The sequence below is a fragment of the Perca flavescens genome, chromosome 1 (genome assembly GCF_004354835.1).
Source record: "Perca flavescens isolate YP-PL-M2 chromosome 1, PFLA_1.0, whole genome shotgun sequence".
NCBI classification, from domain to species: domain Eukaryota; kingdom Metazoa; phylum Chordata; class Actinopteri; order Perciformes; family Percidae; genus Perca; species Perca flavescens.
In genome coordinates, this window is record NC_041331.1 from 16036438 (window position 1) to 16054352 (window position 17915).

The window sequence follows — 17915 nt, forward strand, 5'->3', positions numbered from 1 at the left end:
TGTAATAACTTTGGTGATCCTCTGACTTGTCACCTTGCACCATCATCAGGCCAAAGTTTCAGTTTTCCCAAAACCAATTTAATTCCCAGCAGCCTCAGCTGTAGCCTACTATGTGTTTATCACTAATTAGCAAATGATAACATTGCCAAACTATGATGAATGGGAACATGCTAAACATCAGCATTTAGCTCAAAGCAATGTACAGAGCTGCTAGCATTGCTGTACAGTCTTGTTCTTACACATACAGTAGTGGGGTCCATGGGATCCCAAACAATGAACAAGCAAAGCCAATGTCAACACAACTTAGGGTCTGTATTCTCTTTTTCTGTTAATCTACTGTATCTTTGTTGAAAACAACTTTCTCTGACATCCTCCTCACCTCCTCTTCTTCTTTTCTCCCTTCTGTAATAAAAGTGTATTTATATCTGAAATGATGGCCTAATGTAAAGGAATCACATTACTACTGGAGTAGTGTGTATATTTCTCTATGTGTCTATTTGCAATGAGTGTGTTTATGGGTCTCTACATCTGTGCTGAGCCAGATGGTGGCGGCGAACCCCTGGCGGGAAAACTCAACAGGGAATGTTTTCCATCCCTAAGATGGTCAGATTGGTGTGGGGAGACACTGACTCTGCATAAATCACATGGAGGGGAGATAAGTGGGCTGCTAGACCAGCCTGGATAAATGGCTTAAGCCAAAAATACTATCCATTGTGCCCCACAGGGGACAGACCTTGAATAAATCTGAGTGTACTCAAACACAGTGTGTGGACAAAATAACACGAACCCCTTATAATATATTACAGTTCAATATCACAAACTACAGCCTCGAAAATTACCATAAAGCTGAATCAACACCGAAAGATAGTATTTATTGCAGTGTATTTCAACAAGGCATTACCTTATGAGTAGGCTTTATTAAAGCAATAGTTCAACATTTTGGGAAATATGCTTTTATTTAGTTTCTGGCTGAGAGTTAGATGAGAAGACCGATGCCAATCTCATATTTGTCTGTTAAATATGAAGCTACAGCCAAGAGATGGTTTGCTTAGCTTAGCGTTAAAACTGGGAGCACAGAAAAACAGTTACCCTAGCTAGGTTATTTATTATTACGTTTATTTGTGCGTTAATGGGGTTATTGTGTAGCGAGGGCAGCTAGACTCCAAAGCTACGTCGTAACTGATGTGTGCCTCCTTCAAAATATAAGCAGGTTTGCCACTTGGAGATTGCAAGAACTGTGACTGGTCAGCTTGGGCTAATGTGTGTGTTTTTTGAAGGATACATTTTTATTATTTCACCTTTATTGTATATCAGACAGTGGAGAGGCAGACATGAAACAGGGTTATCCCTATGTTCCCAGGGCTATACTGTATATCATGATATAAACTAACATTTTAAGAATTTGGTAAGGGCTATTTTCACATTTCAATTGCAACAAATTGCAACTTTTGTCAACATTTGAGATGGTATTTTTTATTTTTTTTTTAAAGATAATTTTTTGTGGCTTTAATGATAGGACGTGCCGCTGCAGTAAGAGCCGTAGTACATGGGGCGCATGCTCAACCAGGTGAGCTATCAGGGCACCCTGAGATGGTAGGTTTTAAAGGAGTATTACTTCAGTAGTAGGTGTAGGTGGGTGATTTTAACACTGACCCAGGGAAACAACGGTTCCCAGCTAGACGTGAACCAGGGAGATTACGCTTATTGTCATGACACTCTGTGTGTGTCAACCAGCTAAATCCAGTTAAAAGATAACTTCTATCCTTTTTGTTTAATCCACAGTTTTTTCATCACTGTGAAGCTTACTCCAGGAAGTCACTGCTTCAGGTTGAGAAAAAGTCAAGCACACAATCCTGGTAAAACCAAATGTTGTCATTTTTACACTTGGGTGTTTGTATGGATTAAACAAACACAATATAATGTTTTAATTAGTGCGCTTTAGAGGTGCTGGTAGGTGGATTTTGGTAGGTGGTGCTGCTGGTGGAGATTGGACTTTGAACAGAGCTAGGCTAGCTGTTTGCCCCTGTTTCCAGTCTTTAAACTAAGCTAAGCTAAGTGGTCGCTGGCTGTAGCTTCATATTTAACAGACAGACATGAGAGTGATATCAATCCTCTTATCTAATTCTCAGCAAGAACACAAATAAGTGTATTTCCCGAATTGTTAACCTATTCCTTTGAAGTCCCTTCTATTTGTGCGTTGGGTGTATGTATGCGTAAGAAACTTACTACACCTCCAAACTGTATGTGCTTACACTCCTGGGTGTTTATACCAGTAGATTCAAGAGTTTTATTCAAGAAGATTGTAGATTCAAGTTGTTTATTGCTATCTGGGATATGAGGGGATTTCTCACTACTCTTCTGCATCCATGTGGGGTGTTCTAACGCAATGTTCTGTTTTCTCAATCAGGAGTGACGCCACAGGCAGAGTGTGGCTGAGAAACATCCAGGGTGAGTACACCAGCTATTAAACTTTGCTCCCAGGGCACTTAGAGATGACTCATAATGTCAACGCAGTGTTCCTCCTCCTCATAGCTGTTGTTCAATAGAGGCATCCTCACCATGAAAGGGAACAATTACAACTTTTTATGACCCGAAAACATTCTATTCTGTTCCTCTGGGGCAACAATTTTTAAGGGAAATTAGTTCATGCAGCGCCTAGGTACACACAAGTAAAATGATCCATTTGGAGGCGAAAAGGGATTCCTCCAAGTTACTTTGTGGTTATGTTTGATTTTGTGCTGCAGCAGTGCGCTGTATATGTGTAATGTGTGTGTTGGTGAAGGAGACCATATGTGATAATAGACAGCCAAGCCCAAACAGTTGATAGAATTCTATCATTACATTAACCTCATGACAAAAAAGCAATGGAGGCCAGACTCCAGAATCACAAGTAACCCCATTACACACATGCATGCACACACATACAGTAGAGAGAGAGTGTGAGCGTGTGTGCGTGTGTGTGTGAGTGTGTGTTTGTGTTCGTGTGCATGTGTGTGTGTGTGTGTGTGTGTGTGTGTGTGTGCGTGCATGTGAGAAAGAGTGAGAGAGAGGAGGAAGGTGGGGGTGGTGGACTCATTTCTGCTGCAGCTCATTTTCTAGAAATATTTCACATGAATATTGGCAGCGGTTGTGCTGCAGAAGACAAAAGGAAATGAACCGTGGCTGCTGGAGCCAAAGACAACACACAGTGTGAGAAAGTCTCGCTACAGTTACTGCTCGCAGCACAGTGAGAGACAATCTCAATCTAAGCTATTAAAAACTGCCTTGGGATATATGAAATACAGAAAATGAGTTGGTGAAAGAATATTTGTGACGTAGCCAGAGAAGAATGAGCTTCTGTTGTGGTGGACGGTAAAGCAAGAAGCAAGTCAATTACAGAACATGAGTTGTGTTATTATTAGATGATAATAACTTGATTGCCTGGTGTTTGGCATTGAAATACGTCACAGAAACAATCGCAATACACTATAAAAAATGTTAATCCAACCTTGGTTTCAGTCTTTCTATTTCAGGCTTTTTAGTTCAGCCATTTCAGGCTAGAGGAGTAAACATTCCCAAAAATGAAACCCACGCTCAGTAACATTAAGGGAATTAACTAAGAAGAGGATGGGGTGAGACGCTTAGGTGGGTGGGGGGGGAAGGAAGGTTGGGGAGTTGGTGTCTTACTGTAAATGACACCTTCTCTGTGTTGAGGAAGAGTAGAGGACAACCCTGCTCTGCTGCTGGGCATCAGTTTTCTCCCACACTACCTCTTGTTGATGAGGACCATGACTTGAAGCTTTACAAGAAACAATCCTGCAGTACACTCAGCTCTGACGTCACTCAAGTGTGTGTGTGTGTGTGTGTGTGTGTGTGTGTGTGTGAGTGTTGTGTTTGAGTATCAGTGTGCTTGTTATTTAGTGTCTTGTAATTTAATGTATAATGTTTAATGTAGGGCACTCCACCAATTGTACACACAATGGTCATCTTACTAGAGAACTACTCATCATGCCATTACTGGAATAATCTCAGTTTGGATTAACACGTTTGTACCCCAAACCCTGCGATCCAATTTGGGATTTATAAAATGATCATTATTACAGGGCTGACTACAGCTCTTATGTAAATATAATAGAGTAAAAAATATATTATATTTCCCTCTGAAATGTAATGGATTAGGACAGCATTTCCCAAACTTTTTATAGTCCCGTACCCCTTCAGACTTTCAACCTTGAGTCCTGCTATGTACCACTGTGTACCCCCTACGTCACTTCACATACCCCTTGGGGTAAATGTACCCCAGTTTGAGAACCAGTGCATAGGACAATAAGTAGCATAGAATGATAAATGCTCAAGAAATTGGACAGATGTCGATTTTCTCATCTAACTCTCGGCAAGTAAGCAAAACAGCGTTTTTCCTAAAATGTCAAACTACTGCTTTAATCTTGTCCACCGCCTGTATCTTCATACATACGGATTCATTGGCTGCTTGCTCCAGCTTCATATTTACCATACAGACACGAGTGGTATCTTTCCTTCTAACTTGCAGCAAGAACGCAAATAAGCATGTTTCCCAAAATATAAAACTCTTCTTTTAAGTACAGTACTTGGGTGAATGTGGTTACTTTCCACAGCTGACTGAAGATAAGGCTGCAATAAAAGCATGTCGATGATATCAAGAGTGTCAAAGCCAGTGAGCTGTCTCTGACTCCCACAAACACACCCCAAACCACTTTGCTCTCGAAGACTTAGCTAGAGTATTCACCCTCATCTCAGCTCCTCACACCCAGGTCACGCCTATGTTTCAGAGGTGGATCTTTAGCTACGCTCAGAGCAAGAGAGAGACGACCAGGGAGAGGCTGTCTTACTGTCAAAACAATCCAATCAACAGTGACTACTTATGCCTTCTGCCTCTCCCCCAGACTCTCTCATTCCTCGACTCCAGACCTTTTATCCTTTCCTCTGAACCCTTTGTCTCTTCTGCCAACTTATACATACAATTTACAGTACAGCTGTTCTGATCTTACAACAAGTCCAATATTAAGATACGTTTGAGTTCTCATTTAGATTTTTATATCACTTACTATGACTATTATATTACTTCCTTTATGATCGTTTGCAGGGATGTGAGTCCAAGCGTCCCAAAAAGAGAGTTCTCAGTCAGTGAACTCTAACTGAGTAGTAGAGAGAAGAAAGACGAGAAGGTGATCTTTAGCTTTCAGTATTAATTACTCCAAACCATGGTGATTAACAGCTCTGTTAATGAGTCCCTGTCTTGTTTTAGAATTAGCTTACAAAGTGCATGATGGAAGAGACTGTTCCTGTGACCAGCTGCTACAGTATGTACAATGATGGAAGGTCAAGGAAATTGCCTGGTGACAGAGCAATTCATCTAAATAAACAAATCCACAGCAGAGGTTTGACAGGAATCTTGAATCAATCTTGTTTGACATATAAGTAAAGTAACATCTGATTTTGCTTTTTGGTGATAGGAATAACAGGCGATAGCATTAGTGGAAAGTCAAGTCAAGTCAATCTTATTTATATAGCCCAATATCACAAATCACAAATTTGCCTCAAGGGTATTTACAATCTGACAGACACCCTCTGTCCTTTGGTCGTCAATTTGGATAGGGAAAAACTCCCTAACTAGTACATTGGCTCATGTACTGTTCTTAGGTTTAAGTGAGTTACTTGTACTTGACGTGAGTATTTCAATGTTCTGATAGTTTATACTTCTACTCCACAGAAAAAAGAGGCAAATATTGTACTTTTTACTCCTTAAAAACTACAATATTTGATAACTTTACAGATTCTGATTAATAACACAAACAATTAGCAACAAATAAATGATAATGTAATTTTATACATCAAGATAAAATAAGATAAGACTTCCAAGAGGGAAATTTACAACCTACCCAGCAGCATATTAAGGAATTAAAATTAGTCTTGCCTTAACCAACTACAACGTTAAAGTGATGTACACATTAATGCAATCAATAATTACAATGTGATAATGTAATGAACATTATTCTAAAATTGACCATTCTGCATAATGAGTAATTTTATTATATATATATATATATATATATATATATATATATATATATATATATATATATATATATATATATATATATATATATATATATATATATATATATATATATACAGACATGCTCAAATTTGTTGGTACCCTTACAGCTCATTGAACTAATGCTTCATTCCTCCTGAAAAGTGATGAAATTGAAAGCTATTTTATCATGTATACTTGCATGCCTTTGGTATGTCATAGAATAAAGCAAAGAAGCTGTGAAAAGAGATGAATTATTGCTTATTCTATAAAGATATTCTAAAATGGCCTGGACACATTTGTTGGTACCCCTTAGAAAAGATAATAAATAACTGGATTATAGTGATATTTCAAAATAATTAGTTTCTTTAATTAGTATCACACATGTCTCCAATCTTGTAATCAGTCATTCAGCCTATTTAAATGGAGAAAAGTAGTCACTGTGCTGTTTGGTATCATTGTGTGCACCACACTGCACATGGACCAGAGAAAGCAAAGGAGAGAGTTGTCTGAGGAGATCAGAAACAAAATAATAGAAAAGCATGGTAAAGGTAAAGGCTACAAGACCATATCCAAGCAGCTTGATGTTCCTGTGACAACAGTTGCAAATATTATTAAGAAGTTTAAGGTCCATGGAACTGTAGCCAACCTCCCTGGGTGCGGCCGCAAGAGGAAAATTGACCCCAGATTGAACAGAAGGATAGTGTGAATGGTATGAAAAGAACCAAGGATAACTGCCACAGAGATGCAAGCTGAACTCCAAGGTGAAGGTACGTCAGTTTCTGATCGCACCATCCGTCGCTTTTTGAGCGAAAGTGGGCTCCATGAAAGAAGACGCAGGAGGACTCCACTTTTGAAAGAAAAACATAAAAAAGCCAGACTGGAATTTGCTAAAATGCATATTGACAAGCCACAATCCTTCTGGGAGAATGTCTTTTGGACAGATGAGTCAAAACTGGAGCTTTTTGGCAAGTCACATCAACTCTATGTTCACAGACGAAAAAATTAAGCTTTCAAAGAAAAGAACACCATACCTACAGTGAAACATGGAGGGCTCGGTTATGATTTGGGGCTGCTTTGCTGCGCCTGGCACAGGGTGCCTTGAATCTGTGCAGGGCACAATGAAATCTCAAGACTATAGGCATTCTGGAGTGAAACTTACTGCCCAGTGTCAGAAAGCTCGGTCTCAGTCGCAGGTCATGGGTCCTCCAACAGGATAATGACCCAAAACACACAGCTAAAAGCACCCAAGAATGGATAAGAACAAAACATTGGACTATTCTGAAGTGGCCTTCTATGAGTCCTGATCTAAATCCTATCGAACATCTATGGAAAGAGCTGAAACTTGCAGTCTGGAGAAGGCACCCATCAAACCTGAGACAGCTGGAGCAGTTTGCTCAGGAAGAGTGGGCCAAACTACCTGTTAACAGGTGCAGAAGTCTCATTGAGAGCTACAGAAAACGTTTGATTGCAGTGATTGCCTCTAAAGGTTGTGCAACAAAATATTAGGTTAGCGGTCCCATCATTTTTGTCCATGCCATTTTCATTTGTTTTCTTATTTACAATATTATGTTGAATAAAAAATCAAAAGCAAAGTCTGATTTCTATTAAATATGTAATAAACAATGGTGGATGCCAATTACTTTTATCAGTTTCAAGTTATTTCAGAGAAAATTGTGCATTCTTCATTTTTTTTGTGGAGGGGTACCAACAAATATGAGCACGTCTGTGTATATATACAGTACAGGCCAAAAGTTTGGACACACCTTCTCATTCAATGCGTTTCCTTTTTATTTTCATGACTATTTACATTGTAGATTCTCACTGAAGGCAACACTGAATGAACACATATGGAATTATGTACTTAACAAAAAAGTGTGAAATAACTGAAAACATGTCTTATATTTTAGATTCTTCAAAGTAGCCACCCTTTGCTTTTTTATTAATAAGGGAATAACTTCCACTAATTAACCCTGACAAGGCACACCTGTGAAGTGAAAACCATTTCATGTGACTACCTCATGAAGCTCATTGAGAGAACACCAAGGGTTTGCAGGGTTATCAAAAAAAGCAAAGGGTGGCTACTTTGAAGAATCTAAAATATAAGACATGTTTTCAGTTATTTCACACTTTTTTGTTAAGTACATAATTCCATATGTGTTCATTCATAGTTTTGATGCCTTCAGTGAGAATCTACAATGTACAGTAAATAGTCATGAAAGTAAAGGAAACACATTGAATGAGAAGGTGTGTCCAAACTTTTGGCCTGTACTGTATATATATTGTATATACAGTATAGTATAAGTATATTTTCATGGTAATACTTTTATACTTTTACTTAATTTTAATGCAGGACTTTTACTTGTAACAGAGTATTTATACACTGTGGTATTACTACTTTTACTTATGTAAAAGATCGGAATACTTCTTTCACCTCTAGATGATGGTTAAGATATTTGTAATTTTCTACAACAGTCTATAATGATGAATATTACAGACAAGGAAAACAAGTTGAAAGACATGCATTGGGTTATTTTTTTTTCATTAATAATAAGGTGAATTAACTATTGACAGAAGTCAGGAGAGAGTTCTGATTTAATAATGCTTGCATTCGGATCATATTAGTGAAGTACTGTGTCATCAGCATTTAAAAATCTGGAATATTACCATCCAGAAGTGAGCTCATTAACATGCATAAAAGAAAGTAACGCACATATTGTGAAAGGGTGCTGAGTTTTTTTTCCCCCTCCATTACAGTATGCAGCTAGCAGAAAGATGGGTTGGGACTGGGTGAAGTGCTGACCAGGAGAGCTGCAGAGGAAGAGCCAGCAATAAAAAGTCTGGACCATGATGAGGAGGTAAAAAGAGCAGAAAGCATCAGAATTTCAAATTACATACAGAAGGTCATGGACAGGCAGGAAAGGGAGTTGACGAAGGGAGTAAATTGAGAAACTTATGAAACTGAAAATGGAGCAACTTCCAATATTTTGGTGGAGTGGTTGGGGGTTTGTTTACAGGGCGTGTTTCGGGAGGTTATCAAAGAGAGAGTTGCAGTAACCCAAACAGGACATGAGTATAGAAAAAATAAAGATGCTTTTTAAGGACACAGATTTAAAAAAGTATATGCCGGTTATTAAGAGCAACCCTGTATTGCTCCGTGGTTGCTCTCTGGGTGCTGCCTGACAGTGGGTTGTCTCGACAAACAGACAAAGCACTTGGCAGTCTGTTCAGGAGTAAACGTGGTCTTGTCAGCAGTGATGGAGAGGCCTTGCACAGGGCAGGACTTTCCAGGGGGAAAAAAGCAGCGCAGTATTGTTGAGACTAAGTTTGAGCTGGTGGGCAGGCATCCAACTGGAGATGTCAGCGAGGCTAGTGGAGATGCGTGCCTCAACCTGAGTGTTAGAGGATGGAAAAGAAAAGTTGTGGAAGTTAATGATATATACACTATCCTGTGCACCAGATGAAATACTACAAAAGTCGAGACGCCGGTTGGAGCAGCTTAGGCAGGTCACCGCCATCTTCTTTACAAAAGAGGTGAAAAAATGGGCTTGCGGCTCAGACGCACGGTGCTGTGGGTCAACAAAAACAGAAAATCCAAAGTTTCGTCTCAATCTTGCACTTACTTGCAAAGCTCTGTCGTGATCATATTTCATTTGACTATTGTCTTAATCAAAAACTATAAAATCGAATGTGCAAAATCAACATAAAATCTAGGATTAAGTGAATGCTCAGGCTGTGTTTCATTTGTTCATGTGTGAGAGGAGAATGTGGATGATAATATTGAGGAGAAGAAAGAAGTAAAAAAGCTTTCTTTACTAAGATAGTAGAAACCAAGGTTGTGGAATATACAGTGTCAAGCGGTTTTTAGAGTGATAGCATACTTGAGAGAGGAGCCAGGCTGACTCTATATTTGCTGGGTGTGGCTGCAGACATGAAGCACTGTGTGTGAAAACTATCACTGCACTGGACAAAATTCCTTAAAACATCCAGTACGCACAGTGTAAATATGTATAGGACATAATTCAACACCAAATGAAGAAGAATGAAACTGTTTTCATATTTCATTCACTGGGACAAAATTGTGATTTTGCGAAAGTGTCTATTTAAGCATTTACACCTGCAGACTTGATAGGTTATCAGAAAGTGAGAAACCCATACGCATGTATTAATGGCTACTAACATTTATAACTTCTACCAGATAAGAATAGATACCAGCAAAAGGGATTTTTCAAAACTTGGTATAAGTTGTTCTTATTTATGGCTTATAACTGATCTAGAAAGAATTAATACATTATTTATCAACATTAATAAAGCCATTAGTTAGAACGTATTATCAATGTCCTTGTTAGAAGGTGGTACATGCCACAGTTCACAGTAAAAAGTAAACAGGTGCATTGTCTTTAACAATGCAAACATCTCATAGTAGATTACTAATGATTTCACTTTGAGTGTATTAGAAGCTCTGTCTTCTCTTTCCAAACGTATCTGGGTTGACTTTAATGTTATTGTAACAGTAAAAGTCCAAGCTAGAGGTCCAGAGCTTAACTTGTGCATTTTTGCACTCAAGCTTTTGTATCGCGAGAGCAGAGGAAGAAAGGGGGGAAAAAAAGTTTTGGGGAAAGTTGAGCAGGACAGGGATGAGGAAAGAGCTCTGCTGTGAGGGAGAGACACCGTGAGTTTTGCCATTCTCATCCTCTGGAATGCATCAGCTCCTCTAACTTATCTGTGCAAAGTCAACACACAACTGGATGCGCACGAGCAGACTCCAAAAGTTACGATGCGCATCTATTTATAGCAGCTCAGCAAAAGGTTTGAGTGACTTTTCTCCTTCTCCGCAGTTTTCTCCTAAACGTTTATTCAGCAATACCTGCAAGTAAGAGTGAAGTAGTCCTCTGTCGGGTCTGAGGCGAATCTCCTGTTCGGGAGACAAGGTAAAGTAACGATTCCCTCGTGCGCAATTGTGCACATTATCATTCCTACACTGCATGCTTTTGCGACTCTGAGCTGGATGGTTTTCTAACTTAATAATGGTAGAAGTGATATCACACCAGCCACCTCTTAAAGTGCAACAGAGTTGTTGTTTTTTTCTTTTTGCGCAGCATCTCCTGCTCTCTCCTCTGCGCCTTTTCCAAACTTTTTTTTTTTTTTTTTTTTTTTTTTGTATTGTTTTGCAGCTTTGACTCCAGACTGCAGAGGTCGACGGGGCTGGGAAACTAGTTTAGGAGACTTTGATTCTACCGAGCACTGGAGTTGGATACACTTGAGAGTGGACATGCCGGACAGTAAGTGTAGAGGACGGCTGCTGCAGTTTGTCGTGGCTCTGGTGGCCTTGCTGTCGCTCTGCGCCGAGCTTGGAGACGCTGCAGAGGTGGTGGACACCGAGGACAGCGAGCCGACGACCAAGCAGACCGACTCCAGAGCCAGCAGGGCCAAGAGGAGGGGAGGGTCGGACGTCCTCAGAGGGTAATGTGACTATGATGGTCCCTTTTATTCCAATTTGGGATTTTTTTTTTCTTTTCTTTTTTTTATTCCACTGTATTTCATCTCCCCCATTAATTTATGAGTATCTTGATCCAGGTGTCTGTTCTTCCGTAGAACATTGAAGGTCAGAAAGCACCTTTTTTAATAAGGCAGACTGAGACCCATAAGCGACATTGTCTGTGATGGGAAGTTTGGAGCAAAGTTTAGTAATTAAATACTGGCAAGAATATCACATTCCTGCTGACTGTAATACATTACATCCAAACAATGGAGACCATTGGTCGTGAGTGGCTGTGGCAGAGGGGGGGGGGGGGGGAGAGAGAGAGAGAGAGAGAGAGAGAGAGAGAGAGAGAGAGACTAACAGCCTAATCCTCTTTCTGGCCAAAAACACCACACCCCACTTGTGGATAAATCACATCTGCAGCTGTACACAGTGGGTCACTGCTGGAAAGGTTGTGTGTGTGTGTGTGTGTGTGTGTGTGTGTGTGTGTGTGTGTGTGTGTGTGTGTGTGTGTGTGTGTGTGTGTGCGCTCGCGCGCGCGTGACAAAAAGGGAGAGAAAAAGAAAGAAAGACAGAAAGTAGAAAAGAAAAGAAAAGAAATAATGTCTGTGTCTAGTGATGACAGCAAACAGCTGATGAAGGTCACACGGTAGACAGCTCAATGAACATTCTCCACAGGCAGTTTTATTTGACATGCTTTAAGTTAATTTATCAGAACATCTGGGTTCAGAGGCAGGAAGTGCATTCAAGCTGCATACTGTGTCACGCTGACTTATCAGTATAAGAATGTTTCAGTGATCCAACAGGCTTCATTATTCACCACGCCGATCTGTTTGGAGTTACACTGTACAGTATATACACTGACCCCTAGGTCAATATATGCCCAGTGGGTGGTTACACATTCACATATGTAGGCCTGTCACAGACCTGTAGGTGGCAGGATGGCCCAGGTGTTCACTTCCATGTCAGATGGAATGTTGTTGTTTTTTTACAGGTGCATCAAATTCCCTAAAACACCTTGTGCAGCATAATATTTTCCTCACCGACAATATTTTGTATTGGGAAGTGCCAAACGCTGCATGACAGGCCTTGCCTGACAGTAGCAAGAAAACCGCAAGTAGCACACTCCATAACACAGTCCAGTGGTTATCTCGGGGGTCACTAGATAATTGCGAAATCCTTCATAGTTTTTCCTATTTAGGAATAAAAAGTCAGTAGGGTCACAAGCAAAAAATGTTTACTGTAGTGTTATTGCAAAAGATGTAATAGATAAATATAAGATAGACATGCAATAGATATGCAGTGGACATTTTATGCTTTTGTTTGGGGGGGGGGAATTGTGAACATATCATTTTAGTATTTTGGGAGGGGCTGTGTGTTTTCTATTTTTACAAACATCACTGGAATTTTAAGTGACATGGAAGTGACCTTGTGATGACTGGATTTTGATCCTGTTGAAGTGTCTTTGGGCAATATGCTATTAATCCTAATGCGTCTGATGAGGTGTTTTGCATTAGGGGGTCAAGAAACAGGATATTTTATTCTTATAGTTCTTATAGCTCAGTAATCATTGAGTTTCCATTAGTACTGGTCTATATGAATTTAATGGACCTTAAATGAGAGGGATCTGAATTGTGTGACATGGAATATTGACCCTCTGATGCTGCGTCTTCCACAGACCGAATGTGTGTGGCTCAAGGAACAACGCCTACTGCTGCCCAGGCTGGAAGACTCTGACTGGAGGAAACCAGTGCATTGTTCGTGAGTATCACCTCCATTCCTCTACCGTTGTAAATTTAGGTCAGGTAGAACTTTGAGTTTTCAGAATCCTGCACCCTGCTGTTTCTTACTGGAGCCATCCAGTCACAGAGTATTATACACCTGGGATGCAAAGCCACTGCATGTTACATAAACTGAAAATTGCTACTTTGTTGGGAAAAAAAACTCTAACAGGATGACTCCTTCAGACCAGACTTGAATATTCATTAATTTGAAATACTCTAAAAACGTTCTGATGCAAAATAATAAAAACAAGTACATGCTTTCTAGATGGCAATTCTTTTTTGATTTAGCCAATATTATCTGACTCACCTGTTATTACAATGTGTTGGTGTGGCTAATGATGGCAATAAGCTGACATAAAACAAGTGGGAATTGGTCATTATAGTTTTGTTCCATTTCTTCTGGTAATGTAGTAGAAGTAGAAATGGTTTCTTTTTCTGTTTTCCTCTCTCTTGCTCTCTCTCTCTCTCTCTTACTCCCTCTCTCTCTTTCTCTTTCTCTGAGAGGCAGTACAGTTGTGTGTTTGCAGTCCGGCTGCTCGGCTGGCCGGACGCCTGTCGCGGCTCTAATGACATTGTTTAGCAGTGGGGTTCAGGGAGTAGGGGTCAGTGGCTGGACTCTACCTGATGGGAGCTAGGGGCAAAGGACCATGCCAAAAACAGTCTGTGGGAGAGAGAACAACTGAGCGAAAAACAGCCAGTTCCAACTAAAAAACACACACTAGTACACATTTAAAGAAGAAAATAGCTTGACACTGTTGCCAAGTGGGCTTCTATAACTAAACCATGATGAGGGTTAAAAGGAAGGTTTGGCCATATTTGGACTGTGGTCTGTTTGGGTTTTGAAATATTCTAGATAAGAGATCAGTATGAGGTTTAGATCATGGCCTAAGTTTCCCCAAATGAAATTCAAAACTGAAATTCAAAACCTGCAGTGAGGCTGACAAGCAACAGATTCATATCATGGATTTCCTCTCAAGCACAATCAAGACAAATCCTGCCACCATTTAGTTATTGAAATTGTTGTTATTGTTATTTTATATTGCACCTGACAAACAACGTTTTTGATGTTGTTTGACTGAGTGTCATGTTCCTCTTTGCAGCGATCTGCCGGAGTTCATGTGGAGATGGTTTTTGCTCCAGACCCAACATGTGCACCTGCCCCAACGGCCAGACCGCCCCATCCTGTGGATCCAAGTCAGGTCGTTAAACAGCACCTCCCCCTTTCCAGGCAGTGAACTCCTTTGAACGAGCTGTAATCTGAAGAAAAAACATATCACCATGCAGTAACAATAATGACAAGCAGTGACAGATGAAAGATTATAGAAAACATACAGTCTTGTCATTTCTTTTTCACGATAGGATTAAAGTGAAAGAGATTATAATTTGCTCAGATTATTTTTGAGTTCAGACCACACGGGGCCATTTGCATCTGTTTTCTTAGATGTTTTCTTCCCCTCCTCATGAGTTATGAGCATGAACTAGCATGGCACAAAAATATAAGATACTAAGCCAACGAACCTCCTAAAAACATCCTTCAAGCAATTGATATATGTTGCAATCACGTTCTTGCAAACAGCGGTCAATCTCGTGGGTTTTTGTGTGTGTGTGTGTGTGTGTGTGTGTGTGTGTGTGTGTGTGTGTGTGTGTGTGTGTGTGTGTGTGTGTGTGTGTGTGTGTGTGCTTTGGAAGACGTCCACAGTCAACATTTCCTCCATGTTGCTGTTCTTGCAGCTCACAGCGCTTCAACCCAATGCGCTCATCTGTTTGCACACCACAAATTTGTAGGAAATTATATCTGAACATGACTTTCGAAGTTCAGAGTGCATTCTGTTGATAGTGTAAATCTAATACGCAACATATGTTTGTTGACTCTGAATTTAACTCCCAACATTGCTCTGTGTGTGTCTGTTTGTGTTGTTGTGCCCCCAGTCCAGCACTGTAATATTCGATGTATGAACGGGGGAACATGTGCTGAGGACAACTGCCAGTGTCAGAAAGGCTACGTGGGAAACCACTGTGGTCAACGTAAGGATCGTTCTGAAAAATCCAAAATGCCGCTGTGACGCACTTTTACATGATTTAAGATTTAAGACAAAGATATACAACCTCCATTACCTAATGTTTTTCCTTATGTTTATTGATAATTAGCAAATGTTAGCATACTATCATGCTAAACTAAGATGTGAGCATGTTAAACATTAGGCATGCTAGACATCAGCATGTTAGCATTGTCATTGTGGGCTTGTATGCTAAATACCAACATTAAGATTTAGCTCAAAGCTGCTGTGCCCAAGTACAGCCCCTCAGAGCTGCTAGATTGTTGTAGTTTTGACAATCCTTTCTATTAGTAATAACAATTCTGTATTTACCAAGTTACTTGCTGAGACATGCTCATGGCCACATTTCTGAAATTAAGTGTGTTAAGGCGAAAAATGTGCAGTCTGATGAGACGACTTATTTGTAAGGAAAAACAAAGGCAAACTGGAAAATTATTAATCAAACTCTTAAACATCTATAACAGTGTACAGATCAACTTCCTGATTCAACTTGCATACTTACCATAGTTGTGTGTGCACTGTTTTCCTGCGTAATGAAGGATCCTCATGTCAGTGTTGTGTCATTGTTTGTTTTTCTCTCTTTTCTTCTCCAGCGGTTTGTGAAAATGGCTGTCTCAATGGAGGAAGGTGTGTGGCTCCCAACAGATGTGTGTGTACCTACGGCTTCACTGGGGCTCAGTGTGAGAGAGGTAATGAGCGGCACAATTGCAGTACTAGCATTTCTCTTGCTCATCTTACTTCACACTGTCACTATGCTCTACTTTCACTACTCACTACTGCTAAAGTGGTTTTCAAAGCCACATGGGTTGCTTTTGTGAAAACGTGACTCAATGCTGAATGGCGGTTGTTTTTTGTGATTGAAGACAATTCCTGCTTAGTCATGCCACCGGCTCCAGGAATGTGGTTTGTTGTGGAACATTTGCATGTCAAGCTTGAGCTCAGAAATGTCCATTATTTTCCACATCTGCTCTGAAACGATGCTCTGGGGAATGTAATGTCTTTCTACATGTGCGCTGTTTGTTAACTGAAGACCTCCCAACCTCCTGTGGTTGCGCTCTGGCACATGTGAGCCAAGACTCCAAAGTATACAAGCACACTCAAACCAAGAGTGGCCTGCGCTGTTTATGAGTGAAACGTGCGTGTATGTGTTTTGTGGATGTGCTGGGGGTCTGTGATGATTATGACCTGTAGAGGTCCAAGGGCTGACCTTGTAAAGCTAATATTTGGATTGGCAGCAGTGCTCCTAATTAGTAATGTCCCTTTTAGCAAGGTCATGCTTCTGAGGCCTGTCTGTCAGGTCTGGATGAGGATCGGCCCTTTAGTTTACTTCAGTGTTTTCTTCAAGTAATGGGACCCTATCTGGTTGCCTGGTAGCACCAGGTCTTATCTGCTGAAGCACACTTCTACTTTTGTTTCCACTCTTTCCTGTGGAAGCCAAAGGGTTTGTGAGACGTTTGAGGAATTCAAATTAGGCGCACAGCATCTTCTGTTTATATTTTTTCAGGGAACACAAGGAATCTCTGAAATGCTCTGCAGTTGTGTCTTGTGTTTTTTTTTTTTTTTTAACTTGCCATAATTTGCCATGTAAGGCGACAAACATGCAACTGGCCACTCACTGTCTGCTGCTTTATGATTGGTCATTTCCTTTCTGCTATAGTGATGGTGTTGTTCTATGAGAGAAACAGGCAGACTTTTTGTGTGTGTGTGTGTGTCTGTGTGTGTGTGTCTGTGTGTGTGTGTGTCTGGGAACAGCTGCTTGGAGACTGACTTCCATCTTCTGTCATTCACATCCAGTATTTAGATATGCCTTAACTGGCCAGTACATGGTGTCATTATACTTTTACATGTATAATTGATTAGTTGTTGATTAGTAGATCCTGGTGCAATCAGGGCTCAACATAAACACATTACTAATGCAAAGCTGTGTGACTTTGTGCTGGTGACTGGTGATCTGCTGACCAGTGTTCCCACCACCAGGCACAGCTGATTGCAGTGTTAATGCAGCCTGGTACATCAACATGTTCTTTGTTGGTTACAAATGCGATTTAGGTCAGAATGTGGGATTGGTGAGATACAGCCAAACTGCTGCTGATTGCACGCAGGGTTCTTTGCTCCTGCTGCAGTCATTTAGCAATAAAGTCGAGCTTTCGGTGTGACGCCATTGAGTTCACTTGGGAAGGTGGTGAAATACTGGCCTGAAACGTGGCAACACGTGAGTTACACAGTCAATAAGTCAGCAGCCAGAGCCCAACAGGGAAGTTGGTCAGTCAGCTGAGGGGCTCTCTTGTCTCTTAATGCCTCACTGACTTTTCCCTATCAGGCTCTGTTCTAGCCCAATGCAAACCTCAGTAGTTAGATAACACAGTGTGTGTGGGTCTGTGTGTGTGTTTGAGTGCATGCTCAACTTGTTAGTCCTGGGAGGATGGAGAAATCCGCTGACGGGCCAATAGGGAAGGTCCCACCCAGATATAAAACCCCATAAAACATGCATGGAAACACACACAAACACATGCATACACGGATGCATGTGAACAAATTAC

At 40.5% G+C, this 17915-nt stretch overlaps 1 protein-coding gene across 1 annotated transcript in view; it reads left to right on the top strand.

Annotated features, from left to right (window-relative positions):
• Positions 1–10649: 10649 nt before the first annotated feature.
• fbn1 (fibrillin 1) overlaps positions 10650–17915 on the top strand; it is a 65742-nt gene continuing 58476 nt past the window's right edge. The window contains exons 1-7 of the mRNA XM_028583490.1: positions 10650–10724; positions 10891–10983; positions 11227–11515; positions 13213–13295; positions 14419–14517; positions 15248–15343; positions 15969–16064. Of these exons, the coding sequence (XP_028439291.1) occupies positions 11325–11515; positions 13213–13295; positions 14419–14517; positions 15248–15343; positions 15969–16064 (565 nt within the window). The 5' untranslated portion in view covers positions 10650–10724; positions 10891–10983; positions 11227–11324. The remainder of the gene's footprint in view (positions 10725–10890; positions 10984–11226; positions 11516–13212; positions 13296–14418; positions 14518–15247; positions 15344–15968; positions 16065–17915) is intronic.